This window comes from Musa acuminata, chromosome BXJ1-9, assembly GCF_036884655.1.
Source record: "Musa acuminata AAA Group cultivar baxijiao chromosome BXJ1-9, Cavendish_Baxijiao_AAA, whole genome shotgun sequence".
Taxonomy (NCBI): Eukaryota; Viridiplantae; Streptophyta; class Magnoliopsida; order Zingiberales; family Musaceae; genus Musa; species Musa acuminata.
In genome coordinates, this window is record NC_088335.1 from 11,917,501 (window position 1) to 11,937,826 (window position 20,326).

Sequence of the window (20,326 nt, forward strand, 5' to 3'; positions counted from 1 at the left end):
GTTGCTTAGTAGAGCAGTAGAGCATCGTAAGCAAATAACTTCTACCGCGCTAATGACAAACTCAAGAACTTCCGATCCTGCATCAGGTGGATGTGCATCGACCAGTTCGACACTAAGCACATAGTGATCTCTTAATCCCTCTTCCTCCTCTTGGGCATTTTCATCCCCATCGACTCTCTCTTCATCCTCTCATGCGCTTCCACCCATTGCGTCTACGACATGATACAGCTCTCTCTCACCTTCGCCATCGACCTCTCCTACTTCTAACTCTTCGCTTTTGTTCGTCACTTACTCTTTCTCAACAAAATGAACCTTAATTATTTTTTAAACTCATATTATATATATTATTATATTAATAATTTATTATAAATCAATATTCAAAATTTTAACATATATTAACTCATACTTAACAGGACAAACTTATATGCTACATTTTTTTTAAATGAAACAAGGATAAATAATAAAAATTAATCCGTAACCAATGGACTTTAATCCTTTTTAAAACTTAAATTACATATCCTTATATTAATTTAAAAATATAAAAATTATTTTATACATCAATAAATCACTTAAATGGTTCATGAAACTAAAATAGAACTTAACCTAATAATATATCCCTAATAAACATGATTACACGTTTGTATCAAAATAAGCATTCAGTTTGAAATCCAGATATAAATGTCAATGCACATGATAATGCAATACTTGTATATCGAACGAATGAGTGAAAAAGGGAAAAAAAAACATAACAAAACATAACATGTTCACAAGACTTGCGGCAAAAGCAAATCATCGCCAGCATGTGAGACATCTTAAGAGGAAAGAGCTCACTGTGGAAGGTCAGGAGTACCAAATTATTTCAAAACAAAGCACCCTTGTGATCATCAACATGTGATGGAACCAACTTCCAGATTACTCGAGTCATTAAGACAGACAAAGATGGTCTCATGAAGAATCTTACGAAGAGAACAGTCAGCATGCCCCATTGGTAGAAATCTCATTTTGCTTGGGGGTGTGAGGCAATGAAGTCGACAGCAACATTGATTGCGTCAATCTTGTCTGCTTCATTATCAGGGATCTCAAACCCAAACTCTTCTTCCAGTGCCATCACAACCTCTACGGTGTCCAAGCTGTCGAGACCAAGATCCTTGTGAAAATGAGAATTTGGTGTGACCTACAGAGACCAGCATATAAGACAAGATTAGCAAAGGATCTTTCAACACTGGTACCCTCACATACAAATTCACATGGAACAAAAATATGAAGGTTCTCAAAACACCCTCGGCCAGAATGCCAACAGCACAGAATTATAATGGGCAAGGAAATGGCTCAATGAGTGATGTCATAAGGAAATGGAATAAGTTAAATAAAATAAGAAATGACTAGATCAGTTGGAGCGAATGCCACATGAGATGAGTAAACTCTTTCATATTTTCTGGTTCCGAACTATGGTCAATTGCCCATCTAGTTCCAGTTTGAACCATGGTCAGTTGCTTGAAAACTACTTATCATATTAAATGAACTACCATAATTCATTAAAATTGACACCATATAAGAAAGCAAATTTTAGATTATTTTCCCCCACCCCAATCAAAGAACTTACATAGAGGTGTTACAGTGAGTTTGCAAACATATCCACTGTTCTTGATTTTCTTAAGGACTGGAAAGTTGCTCACGCTACAGAAATCAGTCAATTTTCACCTTTCCTTTCTGCAGTTATATTAAATGTTATTTAGCAAATAATGAAGGTAGGATTAATTACAAAAATGACAATAAAAAATTTGGAGGCATTCAAGAAGGTGACATTAATTACAAAAATGACCAATAAAAAAATTTTGAGGCATACAAAAAAGAGTACAACTTAAAAATGGTATGCACATCAAAGTTTTGTTAGAAGAAAGAAGTGATCGAGTACCTCAAAAACAAATTGCTCACCAGACACCTCAAATTTGGTTTCTATTAGATGTAAAATTTGTAAGGTTCTGTTCCACTGTAGTTTCATCTAAAATGTCGATTTAGTTAACAAGTCCTATTAAAATATGATTAGGGGCATGATCTTTCAGAACTTCTATGGACACAAAAATAATACCTTTTTTTCCTGATGTTACCGTTTTACTTATCTAAGCTTTGTTTTCTCTTTTTCTCTCGGCAGTGCTTCTCACATCTTCTTTAAATTTTGTAATAGTAAGTTGAACTAATGCTGTTTTCTACACTCAAGAACATAAAATATCAGAATTTGAGTGGGTAAGCCACCATTCCTAATGTTCCAGCAAGAGACCTGAGAAGGATTTGTACAGAAATTCTCATGTTGCTTGTGGGAAATCATACCACCAGGCTACCTACAAATGTAAACCTATGACTGTCAATAAAGTGGATATTCAGAAAGGTACAAGCAAGTTCTTCACAAAAGTTTTCCTTACAAGCTCATTTGATGTAACACATTAACAAAGCAAGTTCTGCACAAGAAATTTCCATTTGAAACTTTCTTGCAATTTTCTTGTTATTCACTTTATCCATCCTGCATGATAATATTCTCAAGCTTTTTGTTACTAGAGATGTGGTAAAGAAAACATAATATGGAGATACTATGACATAAATCTTAAGCATAGCACAAATGAACTCTGTGATACTAGGCCAGTCCAATTGTGGCCATACTAAGCATTACATCTTATCCTGGAAATGTTAGATCATTATGAACAAAGGCTGAAGCTAAAACTACTACATTTATTTGCAACTAATACAACACATTCAGATTGTACACAGCAGGACTTAAAATACTAAAAGTCGGTTCATCTATAACACTGTATACAATGTAAAAGCCTAGAGTTTGTCAGGCCCATTCCTTCACTATCCTGTATATTTGGTAGAGTAAGATGCTTAAAATGACTGAGAAATTCTACAAACAAATCTCGACCTCAATGCTTTATAATACTGTCTCCAAACCAAAAGGCAAACAAGGAACTGATACTTAACTAGAATACACATGCATATATTTTGACAATCAAATATCCATTTAACAAGCCATATTGATTGAGAATTTAATTTGCACAAATTAGTAGAAGGTGCTAATAATATTAAACCTTGGTTTTCCTACTATTCAATATTTAAGTGTTTGTTCACACAGAAACACAGTCAGAAGCATCGTGTCATCACACAAGCCAAATTTACATGTCTTCAGGTAATTCAAAGATTTATGCAATACAAATACATGTATATACACACACACACACACACACAGAGGCTTGATTACAAATTAGTAGAAGGTGCTAATAATATTAAACCTTGGTTTTCCTACTATTCAATATTTAAGTGTTTGTTCACACAGAAACACAGTCAGAAGCATCGTGTCATCACACAAGCCAAATTTACATGTCTTCAGGTAATTCAAAGATTTATGCAATACAAATACATGTATACACACACACACACACACACAGAGGCTTGATTACAAATTAGTAGAAGGTGCTACTAATATTAAACCTTGGTTTTCCTACTATTCAATATTTAAGTGTTCGTTCACACAGAAACACAGTCAGAAGCATCGTGTCATCACACAAGCCAAATTTACATGTCTTCAGGTAATTCAAAGATTTATGCAATACAAATACATATATATATACACACACACACACACACAGAGGCTTGATTACAAATTAGTAGAAGGTGCTAATAATATTAAACCTTGGTTTTCCTACTATTCAATATTTAAGTGTTTGTTCACACAGAAACACAGTCAGAAGCATCGTGTCATCACACAAGCCAAATTTACATGTCTTCAGGTAATTCAAAGATTTATGCAATACAAATACATGTATATACACACACACACACACACACACAGAGGCTTGATTACAAATTAGTAGAAGGTGCTAATAATATTAAACCTTGGTTTTCCTACTATTCAATATTTAAGTGTTTGTTCACACAGAAACACAGTCAGAAGCATCGTGTCATCACACAAGCCAAATTTACATGTCTTCAGGTAATTCAAAGATTTATGCAATACAAATACATGTATATATACCTGCACACACACACACACACACACACACACACACACACACACACACACACACACACACACAGGTGCTTTGAAATTTTGGCGCATAGGGTCTACTTGTAAGTTGAGAAGTCCACATGGCATTTACGTGGTTCCCTTGTGGCATGTAGATAGAAAAAGAACGGATCTAAATAAATCCGGATGTGCACCTCTTAGGTGCTATCTTATGCCATGCAGATAGATACAAACATATCAATGATTGCCAATATAAATTATTTGTTTACATGAAGCATTCTTCCCATATCAAAATTTAAATATGGTTGAGCTGATAGAAGCGGCATGATCCAACATGCCGAACTTCTATATGCATGGAAACTCAAACACAAGATAATTCTTAACCTCTCCCTTTTTATCTAGAAGTTTAAGGAAACAGATACAACAAGGTTTTTAATCAATCCTAACACTCCCCTAGAGTGTAAACTGGCCGGACAACTCAAGCCCAAAACATTGTGTAGTTTGAGTATCCAAGCTACTACCTTCTACAGTGACATCATCATGTTTTAAACTTTCATCACTGTCAAATGTATCTAATTGCCTAAGCTTGAGATGGTTTTGGCAGCTACAGAACATTTAACAACATAAATAATATGTTACAAATATTTATGTTCCACATTTATTTCTTCCATAATTACTAGTAACTTTCTTAGCACAAGATAGGAGAAATCAATAAAAAATAAGTACCAAACGTTCCACATGAAAGCCTGCTACTTAGCAACATAAATATATGTTATCCCCCGATTACACCAACTATATCCTAGCTCCAAGATGAGTGGAGGCATACCTTATGTGAGATACTACACTTGTGTTAATAAATCAGAATCTATTGCTGCTGAAATATAAGGCAACAATCGAACATTTATATTTTATAAACTAGAGCGAGTTCTGAATGAAGATAAGGACAGCAAGACCAGGGCTTTGGTTGCAGAAAACCTCCACCCAAATCAGATTGCAGCGGAAAGTGAAGCCCTTTCAGAGCAGAATATCACTACAAGATCTGAAAGGGGCTACGAGCAAAGATCAGCCACAAAGAGAATTCTCACTAAAATATCACCGGATTCAAGCTCCATCCCATACACCAAACTAAACGTACAGCTCAACAGTATTCGTCGCGACAAAAAAAGCTGCTAACCAGAAATTAAACCCTAGGGTTTATATCGAACTTGGGAAGAACGGTGATATGGCACAGTACCTTGGAGGGATCGACCTTCGGGAAGTTCTTGACGACGGTGATGATCCGATCGGCGACGTCAGACTTGTCTAGGAAGGATCCCATCGCTTCGTCGGAAAAGCGGCGGCGGATGAGGCCGGCGAAGGAGAAGGCCGCCACCGGCGCCGCCTGAGAATCCACCCTCACCCTCAGGTGCCTCAGAAGAGCGCCTCTCATCGCCGCCATCGTCGCCGTCGGAGAAGCAAGACGACAACCTCGAACCAGCCTTGAGATGGAAGCCAAAGCGGCAAAACAGACTGGTGGAGATGATACATATCGTTTTCGGATATAGCAATCATCACGACTGTTACAATCCGTTGTTTCTCGTTGTAACAGCCGTTATAATTCGTTACTAATATATGTACAAAAGTTGAAGACATTTTCTAAGTCATAACTATAAAAACAAAATTATAGAAAAGAATAATCCCATGCATACATAGCGTGTAAATTTATTATTATATTACCATGCAAATTTAAAATTCTTAAATTTTTTTAAAACTTCATAAAAGTTTTAAATTTAGACAAAGTATTTATTAATAGTACAAAACACCAATGAAATAATACCATCAACTCTATTATTGTCTTCCTCCGAATAAAAAAAATAAAATCAAATTGAAACCAATAATTTAATTTTTAAAAATTATAAATGATTCTAGTCAGAGATATTCTTCGGATCAAATCGATTTTATAAAATTTTTTTGGGTACTTGAATTCCATAAATTGATAATCAAATCAGACGTAACATATGATATATGCTCAATTTTATAAAATATTATTGTGTTGATGAAATTAGATCAAGATTGTGATAAGGTTCAATCGATTTATTGGATCAAATCAATTTATTTAAAATATATATATATATTTAAATTATTTAAATAATAAGTTAAGAGTTTTTAGTTGGATCTGAACACCCCAACCCCTAACAGGTGGGAAGCAACTCTCCTTAGCACACCATTTTAGAGCAATTCAGAATAATATAAACATTATTGGCTCATTTAGATAAACATGCAATGACAAAATATGATAAACAAATTCATTTAAATCAAGGAAATGTTCCACTATTTTGCTGTAATGAGAGAGAGAGAGAGAGAGAGAGAGAGAGAGAGGTGAAACAATGAATGAATGGAACATGAGTGCTCTGTCCTCTCCCCTACGTAGGACTACTGATACATAGTTGCAAGAATTGCATGAACTAGGTTGGCTTGCACAGCTTCTCCACCATCTTCCTGAACTCTGCATTAGAAACAGGGACACAGCATTCAGAAACTCAAACGAGGAATTGATTTCTTGGATCTCAAAGCAGGAGAGGATGATCATCGCGTCATGCACTCACCCTCTTGATTCACCCAAAGTGCTGCTGCTTGGGTGTTGAGAGGCGACTCATTGTTGGGTTCTGCAACAATCATCATCACATCAGCACTCTCATATCCTAATGGAGTAAAACTCTTGTGTGTATCCATCGGATCTCGTGCGTACCTCCCAAAAGGCTCTGGATTGACAGCAGAATGGTTCTCACATCATACGCAGATGACCATTTATCCTGATGATCCAAAACAACCATCGAAATCGATGCAGATTGCATAGAGAAGGAGGAAAACATGGGGAGGACTTCCATCTGCCGCGTACCTGAAGAATGTCCAAGCAGATGTTGCCGTAGACGTCGACGTTGGGATGGAAGCAGGCGGTCTCAAACTTCACCTTTGGAGGCTTCATCGGGTAGTCAGTGGGGAAGGCGAAGGAGAGCTTGTAGACCATGCCTTCGTACGCTGTCTCTTTGCTGCCATGAATGGTCCCTTTCCAACAAAAGATGTTGTCTCCCTCCGGAAAGGCTGATATCCCCGGATCCCCACACATCTGAACAACACAAGCAAGTAAACGGGATCGTCAAGAAGACGTGTCATATTAGTTGACGAATCCCAGGAGTAATCTTCTTCTTGCTTACCATCAAGGACATGAGCTCCGACTGCAATCTGTTTGATGAAAAGAGAGCAAGAGAGTCAAGGTCAGCGTGCAGTTAAAAGGATACAAGAAAAGAAAGGATGCAGAGACCGGGTCTCGTATTCAAAGAAGAGATCTTTCGGCGGATTAGACAGAGAGGAAGGATGGTGAGAGGCAGAGAGATAAATTTGCTGCAGCCTAAATGATCAAAGAGCGATCAGAACCAGATGTCGTCGTCAAAGTTGACATCTTTACCTCCGATCGAGCAAAACAGATGGCTATAGTGCAAGATGAGTCACAAGAAGAAGCAAGATTGGAAGGACAATGGAGAGCTCAAGAGTACACAAGGAAAGATGAAGATGAAAAAGGAGAATTCGTTTCTTGTGAGCGTTCTTGATCTTTCAGAAAGAAGAACAAGAAGAAGAGCCGCAAAAAGCAAGCAAACAAGAAAGAGGAGGAGGAGAAGGGTGCAGGACCTCTTCAGGACAGAGTGGCCGTCGTGGGCCTTGGCGACAGGAGCCGGCTGCTTGGCGGCCGAGGGAGCAGTGGCGGCGGCGGCGGCGGGGGTGGTGGTGGGGATGTTGTCGTGGACGTCGGGGTTCTCTCTCCTCGTCATTTTGGCTGTCCTCCCTTCTCTTCCTGCCTTCCTCGCTTTGTATCGGATCACAGAGTGCGAGAGAGAGAGAGAGAGAGAGAGAGAGAGAGAGGCGAAGAGGAGGTGGGTGGATTTAAAGAGGGGAGGGATTGGGCGAGAGAGCCGTCGGTCCTCCATTTTGACCGTTGCCTGAGTCCCCTTCGCCAACGGCTAGTTCTTTAGATTAAAAATGCTCTCTAAAGAATATTAGCATTTAAGACAATAGTAAGTCAAAGTAGTCCAATTATTTAGGTCAAGTGCATAAATATATTTTTGGGTAATTATTTAGGCCAGAGAAGGTTTTTAATTGGGATCCTTGAAAAACTCACTAAACAGTATCATTTTTAATAAATATATATTTTTATCTTAAATTCATATGTGTCTTGATATGTCATGTCTATCTTTCTTTGTTATATCTTATGATCTCTTTATTTTCTCTATCATCTTTTGCTCTTATCGATAATTTGACTTTTTCTTTGAGAATAATTCTCATCTTCGGCTTCTTTCATTATTCTCACCCTCTTCTCTTTCTCTTCACAAATGATGTTAATTCTTGACTTGAGAACAACCCATCAACTTCCTTTGCTATCCTCTCGCAATGCTCATGAAAAATGTTATTACTCCCGTTTTCAAAATCATACTGAAAATGTGTTACATTTAAATATAATTATTTTCTAAATTTTCATAAAAAATAAAAAAAAAAGCTAATTGATTCACTATTTGGATGTTATTGCCTTTCTATTGTAAAAGTTTGAGATAATATAGATTTATATCATTACATTCATATATGAACACCATCATAAGAGTTTTCAAAATCAAAATGAAATATTCCAAATTGAAAATAAATATCCCAAAACAATTATAAACATTGATTTATTATTTGGATGTATTACCCTTGTATAGAGTAAAGGTCTAAGGTAAAATTGATAACATTTATGTCGTTATTATACTTGTCTTTCATGATCATGCTAAAAACATGTCAAATTTAAATATAAGTATCCTCAAATTCATTATTGATTCACTATTTGAACATTGTCATCCGTCTATAAATGAATATTGTTACACTTTTCCAAAATAATACTAAAAATAAGTCAAATTCGAAAAATAAATATCCTTGATTTCATACAAATAGTGAATCAATATTTTTTTGTGTGTAAATTCAAAACATTAATACCCAAATTTGAAATATTCTCAACATGATCTTGAAAATGAGTGTAGCAGCCATCACTATGAGTGTAAGGACATAAAATCAGTGTATTTCCATTTTACCTCAAACTTTCAGAACTAACAGAATCCAAATAGTAAGCCAATAATGTTTTACATTTTTGTATGAATTCAAGGATATTTATATTCAAAATTGACAAATTTTAGCATAATTTCAAAAACGAGGGTAAAATGATGACATATATTTTATCAATTTCATCTCGGACTTTCTCCATAAAAGGGTAATACCATCCAAATAATGAGTGAATCATTATATATATATATATATATAGTAAATTTAGGGATCTTTACATTCAAATTTAATATTTTTAGCACGATAATGAAAATGAGTGTAATAATATTAATTGATAAATATAAATATTATAAATTTACCTCATTCTTTGGAAGCAATAACATTCAAATAGTGGATCAATAGTGTGTATATATATAATATTATATTTATAATTGACACATTGTCAATATGACTATTGGGCATCCCAAAGGGATGAGCCAAGATTGGCAATGGAGACGGGAAAAAGAGTCTAAAAAATTAGATCGTCGACGAAGGACAAAGGGAAAGACAAAAGAAGGGGCGAAGGGCCCTATTTGAATGTTATTCAAATAGGGACAACGGAAAGAAGTGAAGTCCACCTGATAGACAGATTTAGACCCTTCACAAAAGCAAGAGGAAGGAGGCAAGGGAGGAAATCGAGGACAGTGAGAGAGCCATCTTAAGGAGGAAAGGTGTCGGGTAGAGAGAGAGAGAGAGAGAGAGAGAGAGAGAGAGAGAGAGAGAGAGAGAGAGACTCTGAATTTGCCGTCAGGCAGAGGGCTTTGATGGATAAATATCCATCTAATTTTATTATCAGTCTTCATATTATCTGTAGCTAAATCATAACAAGCCGTATCCAAAACTTTTATCTACAAGACTATCAAATAATGAATTTGTTTTTATCTTGGAATCATATCAGCAAGTAGAACAATGCTTTCTTCTTGCTCATTTCTGCACACATTCTAAGAAGGAGAATCTTCCATTACCGAATCTAAATCAATTAGTACCTGATTCCAATAACTCAGGTTTGTAAACTAGTTTACCTTCTCGGCATTAGACCGACCCATAGGCCAAATTACATTATACTGGAAGAGAAGAGAAAAGAGTCACTAAGCCGAAGGCAGTCACGACAGCAGCATAATTGTCCCATCTTCATCTTCAACACTAGACAGTAGAATGTTTCACTTCTTTTTCTCATTCTACGACACATCATCTAGCAATAAAAAAAAGTGAGTATTCACGCATCTCAAAAAGTGAGTATTCACGTAGCTGTGATGTTTTTCTACATTCACTGAAGGGAGCACTCGAAGAAACAACTGTCCTCAGCATCATGATTAGCAAGTCTCACTAGACTCCTCATGGACTTCACCAACTGCAGGATGATCAATCATGTCAATGCTTTTAACCCCAGAGAACTTTATTTTGAAAAACATAAACAAAATCTTGGCTCGCTTCCAGACCTGGAAGATCTATAGCTAAAGCTGCCTGGGAACCAGCATCAGAATTCATTGCCTTCACCAGTAATAAAGAAAGGCAATTTTATTACACACATTCAATGACAAAAGAAAGCATGATATGAGATGGTTTTAATTTAGGGAGAAATAGCCTAGTGCATGATGTAATGATACGGTATTTAGGAACGGTATCTTTATGCAATTTGACCAAGGTACTGTTTTTGTAACTCAAAACTCTCATCCATGAGGTTGCAGAAAAGCAGCTTGACGTGATGCTACCGGAGAACATAATAAGCTAATCATGGCACTTCCTAGATCAGAAATAAAACAAACTTAAAGATTGATATTGTTGCTTGAATGAAGCATATTACATTGTTTCATACTATCATGCATTGTTTTGTGTGCAACTTTCTTTGACTTTAAATTGTCAATAGAATGGCATTCTCCTCCAATGGAAGGTGATAAAGAAAACTAACATGAGACACTTTTCTCATAGTATCAATATATAGCTTAGTTAACAAAACCTGACTGAACCAGATGGTCGAACTGAGAAAATTGGAATTGGATCATTAACTGATCTGATTCACTTATTGGATCAATTATGTTAAAAACCGAAACAAAACAATTGGCCTGGTTGGTTGTTGGAATCGGCTGGGTTACATAAAACCGATCCGAATATGCAATTTAGCTAATATTACATAAGTACACTTAGCTTAAATCTTTCTTATTATTTGCTCTATAGGACACGGCAATTTAATAAGGATTAAGGTGAGAAAAAGACGATCTTCCTTATGTGATCATTTCTCCCCAACCTCTCTTCCTTCGGCCATCTTCCCCCGTTATATCCTCATTTCCCCCCACCACCATTCTCTCTTTCTACCCCTCCTCTCCGTGTCTTCTCTTCACCTCCTCTCTCCCAAACCCTCTTTTTTCTTCTTTCTGTATCTTCTATTTTTTTCTTCTCCTTTGGTACTCTACGGTCTTCTCCTCTTCTTGTGTCGCTCTTGTTCCTAAGGTGATCTTCTCGTTGTTGTCTCTTTTATTGTGCTTCATTTTATTAATGGAACTTTCACTTTGACTTTCATCATACATGGACGTTACATCTATATCAATATTCTTGCTCAAGTAACTGAATTACGTATTAACTTCTTAACTTTTAAATATTATCACATGTTATTTAATTTGGATAAAGGTTTATACTTATAGTGTTGGTTGATTGATGTTATTATTTGTCATATTCTGTACAATTGAAGGTTTATTTTCATTTGCCAAAGATTGTTCTTTTTTATTAATTTTAGTATTTTAGAGTTTTAATGCATATAATTTTAAATTATTGTATTTAATTTAAAATATTCATTAATTAAACATGCAGTCTGACTAATTGATCGATCGACTTGACGGATGACTCAATGACCCAAGACTTGGCGAATTGCTTCCTGATTTGATTACTAACTATGCGTTACAGTCATATGCCAAAATGATACAAAATGATACTACATATATATGAATAAAAGATATTCTACATACCTTTTTAATGTGGCTTATACTAAATGATACAAACATCTCCTTGAGTGCTTTGGCTTCCTCACACAAGTCAACAAGATTCTTGTTCTTGGCTTTAGACGAACCTTGCACCTGTTTGTGAGAAGCATGGAGCATTGTTGTTAGACTAAAGATGAGATTGCAGGTAGATTAAACTGAACCAAAGAAATGTATGGTTTCATTCAGAATGGCCTGCTGATAGCATGCTTGCACATAGAAAATGCCATTCCCTGGATGGTTGTAAGATCCAATCCAAATGCAATACAAGTTTAAATGCTTAGGCACAGTGGAAGTTGTAAACTACTTGTTCTAGACTTTATCTCCATTAACTGCAGCAGTCCACCTAAGGTCCAACCTTGATGCAATTCAAATTAATATGCTTAGACATGAAGATCTATAATTAACTGCAGCAGTCTTAACTTTAAATTTTTTTTCATATTTTTGTGTTTTAGAAGATATAACCGTTAAATATGATACTTATGCCACATCAGCAATGTTTCTACTTTCTAGTTAGGTCGTCAACCCTATTTGACAAAGCGGGATACAAACTATCAGTCCATCCTTCTCTTACATGCATACAAAGGAAAGGAGGAGAGACCGGAGAAGCTGAAAGTAAATATCTACAAAAATGAAAAACATGCCAGATGACTAACCATCCAATGTAAGAAAACAGTTGAAGAGATAGTCAAATACTATAACATGTTGAATTGCAAACCTGCATACAGACAAGCTGAGAGTCACCTAGAACATGAATTTGCTTAAATCCTTTTTTAAGAGCATGCCTCAGGCCTAAAATTAATGCCCTGTAGTCAGCAGTGTCATTGGTCACAGCACCCAAGCCTTCACGGAGTCGAGAAATCTATTTTCAGACATTAAAAAAATATATATAATACAAAACAAAATCATCTAAAATATAAGACAAAGTTAAGAGGATGATCTATATTTACCACACTTCCATCTTCAGTTCGAAGGATTACACCAGCACCACCTTTACTAGCTTTTCCTGCTGGAGCCCCATCAAATTCAAGAGTACATGACATCTGTAGACAAATAGATGAAATTGATCTGTTACTGGATGATACATGAAAAGACAGAAAGAGAACTAATTAAACTTGGAAGCTCTAGAAAATGACCGCCATAACATATAAATAGATAACCATGAAAAAATTAAATTTATTGTGCATAGTGACATGACAATAAAATGGTTGCATTAGTTAGCATATGATGCTCCATTATTCTCCAAGATCACGTGGCATCATCTTAAGACATGTAGGAATGAGTGAGAGCACCATTACTACACAAATAGTTCAAGTCTTCCTTCAAATTTAGACCTAAGTTTGGTTTGAAACAGTAATAAAAGAATATGAGGGCATATCCTTCACAAACTTAAATTGAGTCGAAGAACCATGCACACCGCCGTGTATTCAATCTAGTTTTTGTTTGTTTGCTAGACCTTAATAATGTATTCCACACAACATTATCAAACAGAGGAAGTCTTTATGTTCAAATGCCATTTCAAGTTATAAAATCGAAGATGAGTTAAAATACGGGCGATTTCCTGAGAAAAGCCCCAACTTTTGGATTTTCCGGGACCGCACATCCCATTTTATATTTCTCAAAGAGGGCGTATTTTCTTTATAAAAAGATTATAATATCCTTATTATAAAAAGAAAAATTGCTGCCAAAACCTAATTCGGACCAAACTGAACTTTTGGCTGAAACAATCCAGTATTATGCAGAGCCGTTTATAGTGTTTTTGAATACTGAACAAAAAAAAAAAAACAATGTATCTTCATTTAAAAACATTGTAATTAGAAAATGTCACATCCTTTTTTTTATTGTCATTCCTTCACAATCACAAATATTATAAGATTTCTTAAATATTTAGACCTAAATTTGAGATAAAATGAAAATTTCAGAATTTTTATCATGCATTATCTTGGAATATAATTTTCATCTAAAACCATTCAATTTCTCATACAAATTATTTTACAATACTTCAAAAAGGTTGATGGACATCGATAGTGAAAATTTCAATTAATTGAAACTTATTTACATTGTTTTTTAATAGAATTACACTATTTTGGTTCAGTGATATAATCAAAAACCAATTTAAAACTCTCAAATAAATCCCTTGAAACCTACAATAAGGTTGATAATAAAGATTGATGGGATTTCTAATAAATTAAAATAAGGTTATAGTGTTCAGAAACACTGTAATAAGGAACACTATTCAAAAACTTTATACAAGTATTATACCAAACCGTTTGGCTGGTTCAGTCTTAGCTATGTTTCAGTGGTAATTTCAAAAATTAAAGTAGCTTAGCTGTCAATGAGGTTATTTTTGTCATTTAGAAAAGTTGAGATATCTTTATGAATTTTGGAAATGAGAAGGCCCACCCAAGAAAAACCAAAACTTAGAGCTTTTTCTGGGAAATCGCCTTTAGAGTATCTATTACATATCCATTCAATGAGCATATATCTGTAATAAGAATGACAAAGTTATGGAGAAGAACATGTAAGCAGAAATAACTTTTCATCCATCAGTAAAAGAATGACATGGCAAGTAATGAAAGAGAGGCCCTTCCAAGCACATTGTGACAGAACAACATGCTTTAAGCATCCTTACAAAAAAAAAAACTCACAGAATTATCAGATGGTTGTTTTTGTTGGCTGGAATACTCCAATTTGAGATGTTTCTTCACTGGTTCATCTGTGGTAACACTAATCTTTTCAGGCAAATCTGCGATAGGACTAGCTACAGTAGGTTCCTGCATGACAACAAAAATACCCAAATAGAACTTGGAAAAAAGAATACACAAATGGATGATCCAGTAACCTCAGAAGGAAAAAAAAGGAAGTATGATCTCAACATGGTGTTTGTCTTATGAAAGGTGAGCCACATTATATTTTTTACAGTTATTACTTTTAATATCCAGTGTCAATGCTACACCAGAGTAGCCATGTGGCAGCATGGCTTAGCACTCGTTCATGTGCCATTCCAGCAGGCTGCCCTGCATTAATAATGCCAACAAATAGAACACTGATATGGGAAACATGCATTAGAACAACAAACTGGAAGGATAATGGGACACGGAAGCAGCTAAACTTCTTCACACAGCCATCCAGTTTAGTTAAATAATTTTAATGGCAAATTTAGAATTTGCTTAGTGAGCACCTGGAGAGATGGACCTGCATACCAGAGAAAAAACTGCAGCAAGTTTCAACTCCGTTTGTATATCTTTAAACAACTTTTCACTTGACTCATTCAGATATCAAGTCCTAGAAACTAACTTCTCATAAGAGAAACAGCCAATAAAGATGTAATGCACTTGTAATCCTATTGATATAAAGCATTGTAATGAATTCTAAACCTCTCCTCCATTTTGAGAAAATGAAAGCATTTCTTAATACGTAAGCTACATTACAATACAACCAATGTAGGTAAATTATATAGTACCTGAAAAGGACAAGGAACTAGGATTCCAAAGAGATCCTCTTTTAAATCCTTTGCATTCAATAAATATAGAGCATTCTTTAATCCACAGGAAGCAAAATATGTCTCCGCTTCTTTCTCAAGTGAATAACCTTGGTATCCATTAACAAGAGGATCACTTATCTGCCAGAGAGGTCAATCATGCATCATAGCATAACAGGAAACCCAGGTTACTATTGTTTAGAATGCAGCATGAATTGATACATAGGTAACAGTTATCTGGCATTGTAGCTTAATAGCAAACAAGCATCACTCGAGAAACAGAACTTGATAAACCATTTAAACAAAGAATATATGTCAATAACCACATGAAACCACTTGAACAGAGCAACATACATCCATGTCCACATAGAACAATTTTTGTACAAAATCTTCATAAAGATGTACAACAGTTTATATGCAATTGGTCTTCAATGATACAAAGAAAGAAAGAAGAATCTCCATCAAACAATGTTGGTGATTACAACATTAGAATTTAATATGCATGTAATTACCTAGTTGAGCATAACTTCAATCACAATTTAAAAATCTGATTTTACTTTTATAACATAATAAAATGCAAACGTGCAAAAACAAATCATCTAAACAAAATTTACAAGCTCTCAATGTTGGATAATATACTTTTTACAAGCTAGAACATTGGTCCAAAATGGGTAAAGATCAGGCCAATGTTAGGATCCTTTTATTTTCTGAGCTTTTGAATAATATTTATTGAATTTGTTTAGTTCAGTTAAAGCCGGATAGAGATTTATTTAATATTTATTTATTATTAAAAGTCCAAGTCCTGATGGACTCTAGGTGGAACTCTATAAATAGTGATGTAACTGTTCCTTTTCGGTAGACAATGAAATATTATTCAGTCTTTGACTAATCCCAGGAGGCCAATCCCCTCGAAGTGATCATCCCTTTTATCTTCTTTCTTCTACGATAAAACCCTAGAATCTTATCAGCCAATTTAGAGCCATATATATAAGGCAGAAACCATAGCTACAAAGCAATTTAAATCATTTTAAAAAACATAAAAGCAAAAAAAAAAGATTAGGTGGAAAATTCTAGACATGATTTGAGAAGAAAAAAGCCAAACAATGAGAATGAAGAAGTCAGCAAAGACATTACAGCATGCTTTTGTCAACTTTGAAATGCACTGGTCATTTAGACAGGCAAAGAAGAATGATTCCTCCTTAAATGGGCTGATCACTCTGGCATCATAAATGCAGTGATTCATCTCAAACACCTATCAGAAATAATGTCACCACAAGAATATGAAAGTTGTAGATAAGTTGAAGATACATCATTAGAAGATATCCAAGAAAAGATTCCTATATAGACAGTGGTAATGAGTTGACTTGAATAACTTATTTTAAAGAAAAAGAAATTCACATAGCTATGCATATTACGAAGGAGCTAACTTGAGATTGACAGTCACTTAAACTCAGGTAGGGACCAACATGATTCCCTTTCCTAACATCATATAAAGCATCTCCTTTTTCCTCGATCAATTCTTGGCGATTTACATTCAGAGATGGCGAAGAATGTGCATGCCCAGTAGAGAAGAAGCGGAAATATTGTCCAGTTGACTTGAAATTTATTCTGAGCAATTTAGTTCCAGCTATCCAGCCAGACAATGAACTCATGATGACATAACCTGTTATGATTGGTTGTTCAGTTCAAGGATTGTGCTTCCTACATAGTTTAAATGGGAAAATTTATTAGAACCAACATATAAGCAAGCTATACAACAATCATAAATACTGACCAAACAAATTGTGTTTTGTGTGTACATTTTAATAATGTTGAGTTTCATCAGCATGATAGAAAGCAAAATATTTTCCTAAAGGCTCATTCGAAAAGGATGAAATAAATAAGTTTTATACAAAAAAAAAAAAATCTATAGATGTTGCACAGCTTAATGGTGGAAAAAGATTCATGTAACAGACCCCATAAACTTAGGATTTCCAATTGTCATGTTATTTTGCTAGATACTCTAAATTACACAGATCTATTTTATCTAATCAAGCTTATCAGTAACATAACTTTTCAATTTTCTAATCCTAGTCTACTTATCCTAGTTGGCAATTGCATGATTGTTATATATAACTAAAGATCTAAACCATATATATTTCCAATATTGCTTTTCTTCAACAATAATTTCACGTTGTTAGATTATTATATTTCTATCAACCTTGGTAACTATAACATAATATAATGTAATAAGTCTAAAGGGATAGCTGCCATATCATTTCTTCCCATGTTTGTCTCCATATACCATTTCATAATTTCCTCACTCGACTTGTATTGGCCATCAAAATCGTCTCCTATTACTAACACATTGTGGTAATTTCTGAAGATATCCATCCACAATTTTTAGCACACATGGTGGCTAATCTTGCTTGACGAGTATTTATATATCTTTCTCTTAGTACTAGTTTCATTATTATCATGATATCACCGTAAACTCTCTTATAATTCTTAACAGTTTATCTACTACATGCTAATTTTATTTCCAGTATTGTTCCAAGGTAAACAATGTTGACTTTGTATTTATTTTTTCATCATACCTCGGCATTTACCATTCCTTAGCATTTATCTTTGCTTGCAATCCTATATTACTATCCTTCTCCACACCAAATCAAGATGTGAGAACCGAAGGTCAATTGTGAATATATATAGACAGTAATACAAATTGTCATTTCCAAGCATACTGAGATCAGGAAGAAACAATACATTACATTCTATTTAATGGCGCTGTTTCTATAAAACAACTGAGAACCAAAGTACAAAGAGATTGGCTGCAGCTCTGCAAATTTCAGAAATCAATCATACACTAGGCAGCAGAAAAATAAAGTGACTCCTCAGATGAAATACTGGATGATGAATATTAGAATGAGGAGGAACAAAAGCAAATATTTACTCCTCACAACCTAAATTTAATGAACAAAATGGCTCACGCGTACACTAATCACTTTCTATGCAACTTAACATGATTTTTTTAAAAGTTTAATCTCATAAAGCAAGAAATTTCTGTTTATTTTTTTCTTAACTTTGAAATAGGATCTACAAGAACAATGGCATGGTGTTAATGAACATAAAGCGTTTTTAGATAAACTTGACTCTATATTTTTTGACTTTGTGGCTTCATTATTGTGAGTTTTCCTAGTTGTTTCTTGAACATGTACCACATAATGAAGCCATAATAATAATTTTAGTTAGTTATTATGTCTAAATCTCAACACATAACTACACATGGAGTCATAATTTTATATTTACAATATTAGCCTTTTGCATGCCTTAGTTCTTACAATGAAGATACTAAATAATCTTAGCTGAATCAACATAAGATAACACATAACAATAAAATTGAAACATGCTTTTATCAGAATTACATTTATATATGTGTGTATATATTATTTATATAGTAGCCTAAGCAATGTAAGATTTGTGTAAAGCCTAGGAAGTAATCCAAACAACGAACCGATTGTTGTAAAACAATAATTTATTCCTAGATTAACCTAGTCAAACAAATAGTAAAAATGGATCTGAAAAATGTTGATTGGCTCCAAAACCGAGTTTGTTTGATATCATGATGCACACACCACACATTATTATTAACAACATAATCTCCACACGTCACAAAGTATTTTAACAACAAACATCATAAACACTACAATATACCAAATTTGATTGTTATCCTAAGATCTCTCAGATGCCCATTGTAGGTTAGCTAGTTTAAGAAGAACACTAAACAGCCAATGTTCTCCAGATAATCAAGAATAGTATCCATGTTTATAAAAAGTGTTCAAAAATGGTCAAAAGAGCAGATATATTTGCAGCAGAGGCAGTAGCAGCAGCAGCAGCACACTCTTTCATGCGTTAAAGCCATGGCCATAAACAAATTGCATTTCAGTGGCCTTCACTGATACCCAGCATTATATTGATTTTTTTTTTTTTCAGCTGAAGAAGTTTTCTGCAAATCCATTCCACATGGACGCTTTTTTCCTTTATTTGAAGAAATTGATAGGACATTATCTAAACTTCAACCACCCGAGGACCCCTGTTTCATGTTTCAATAATGATTGGGAGTCCATCCTTCTCTCTGCAGTTTCTCTTTGCTTAAACTTCAGACTGTCAGAGCACGACACCCCATGCTCAAACTGGACTCAGACCATGCTACTATCTATCTTGCTTGATCTTGTCAACACAACTCCTAACGGATTGGTCAAACACCGCAACACCAGATTAAAAAAGAAAGCTAGAAATGCTTAGAAGACTAAGAATGAATGCCTAAACAGAATCACAATCTCCTATTTCCCTAATGATCAATCTCACCCCAATTTGATCTAACAGAAGCGAACAAAAAGTATAATAAAAGAATCCTATCTCAATCTAAACAAACTGTGAGCCGAAGGAAAATTCCTGGAAACAGCCCACTCATTCAACCGCCAGACAATCGTGGGACGATATTAACCTTTTCAGCAAAAGGAAGGTCAGAAATAATAAATTCCACGACAAGTGACGGAAAAAGAATAAACTATGTGTACCTCCCCGCTGCCTCAAACAGAAGCCAACCCCACCAATCTCGACGCCCTTCAGGTAAAGGCGAACGCAAGGCCAAATCTTCCGAGGATGGACTAAGGAGGGGCGACCAAGGAATGGCAGCTGGGGAGGGAGAGAGTCCTCCAAGTTGCCCTAGTCGCCACCCGTGTTGTGACTGACGCCTATACTTAAAGCTAATTATAAACA

General features: G+C 35.0%; 3 protein-coding genes across 6 annotated transcripts; all 3 read right to left on the minus strand.

Moving 5' to 3' along the window:
- Positions 1-675: 675 nt before the first annotated feature.
- Positions 676-5,532, minus strand: LOC103998250 (acyl carrier protein 2, mitochondrial). The gene is made up of 2 exons (XM_009419673.3): positions 5,250-5,532; positions 676-1,174 (listed from the first exon to the last, which is right to left on the minus strand). The coding sequence occupies exons 1-2, from the start codon at positions 5,451-5,453 to the stop codon at positions 998-1,000; spliced, it is 381 nt and encodes a 126-aa protein (XP_009417948.2). The 5' UTR covers positions 5,454-5,532; the 3' UTR covers positions 676-997.
- Positions 5,533-5,652: 120 nt separating this feature from the next.
- LOC135593250 (ubiquitin-conjugating enzyme E2 20-like) lies at positions 5,653-7,894 on the minus strand. Its single transcript, XM_065083142.1, has 6 exons — positions 7,682-7,894; positions 7,210-7,237; positions 6,894-7,121; positions 6,744-6,807; positions 6,601-6,660; positions 5,653-6,500 (listed from the first exon to the last, which is right to left on the minus strand). Exons 1-6 carry the CDS (start codon positions 7,819-7,821, stop codon positions 6,460-6,462), a joined length of 561 nt encoding a protein of 186 aa, XP_064939214.1. The 5' UTR covers positions 7,822-7,894; the 3' UTR covers positions 5,653-6,459.
- Positions 7,895-10,054: 2,160 nt separating this feature from the next.
- Positions 10,055-20,293, minus strand: LOC103998268 (uncharacterized). 4 transcript variants are annotated; one of them, XM_065083141.1, is made up of 9 exons: positions 20,125-20,292; positions 17,035-17,269; positions 15,551-15,709; positions 14,736-14,861; positions 13,038-13,130; positions 12,806-12,949; positions 12,076-12,183; positions 10,555-10,606; positions 10,055-10,466 (listed from the first exon to the last, which is right to left on the minus strand). In XM_065083141.1, the coding sequence occupies exons 2-9, from the start codon at positions 17,218-17,220 to the stop codon at positions 10,429-10,431; spliced, it is 906 nt and encodes a 301-aa protein (XP_064939213.1). In that variant the 5' UTR covers positions 17,221-17,269; positions 20,125-20,292; the 3' UTR covers positions 10,055-10,428. The 4 variants fall into 4 exon arrangements, with proteins under 4 accessions (XP_064939213.1, XP_064939212.1, XP_064939210.1 ...); XM_065083140.1 differs by having other exon boundaries at positions 16,996-17,269; XM_065083138.1 differs by having other exon boundaries at positions 16,984-17,269.
- Positions 20,294-20,326: the final 33 nt, after the last annotated feature.

What these genes read in the sequence shown, in the direction of transcription:
- LOC103998268 (XM_065083138.1), bottom strand. Translation starts at nt 17,220, where the DNA reads ATGAGTTCATTGTCTGGCTGGATAGCTGGAACTAAATTGCTCAGAATA. An exon ending in AATCTCAAGTTAGCTCCTTC is followed by an intron (nt 15,710 to 16,983) that starts GTAATATGCATA and finishes CCTCTCTGGCAG; the next exon opens with ATAAGTGATCCTCTTGTTAA. An exon ending in GAACTGAAGATGGAAGTGTG is followed by an intron (nt 12,950 to 13,037) that starts GTAAATATAGAT and finishes GTCTGAAAATAG; the next exon opens with ATTTCTCGACTCCGTGAAGG.
- LOC135593250 (XM_065083142.1), bottom strand. Translation starts at nt 7,821, where the DNA reads ATGACGAGGAGAGAGAACCCCGACGTCCACGACAACATCCCCACCACC. An exon ending in CGGAGCTCATGTCCTTGATG is followed by an intron (nt 7,122 to 7,209) that starts GTAAGCAAGAAG and finishes TGTGTTGTTCAG; the next exon opens with ATGTGTGGGGATCCGGGGAT. An exon ending in AATCCAGAGCCTTTTGGGAG is followed by an intron (nt 6,661 to 6,743) that starts GTACGCACGAGA and finishes TGATTGTTGCAG; the next exon opens with AACCCAACAATGAGTCGCCT.
- LOC103998250 (XM_009419673.3), bottom strand. Translation starts at nt 5,453, where the DNA reads ATGGCGGCGATGAGAGGCGCTCTTCTGAGGCACCTGAGGGTGAGGGTG. An exon ending in CGAAGGTCGATCCCTCCAAG is followed by an intron (nt 1,175 to 5,249) that starts GTACTGTGCCAT and finishes TGGTCTCTGTAG; the next exon opens with GTCACACCAAATTCTCATTT.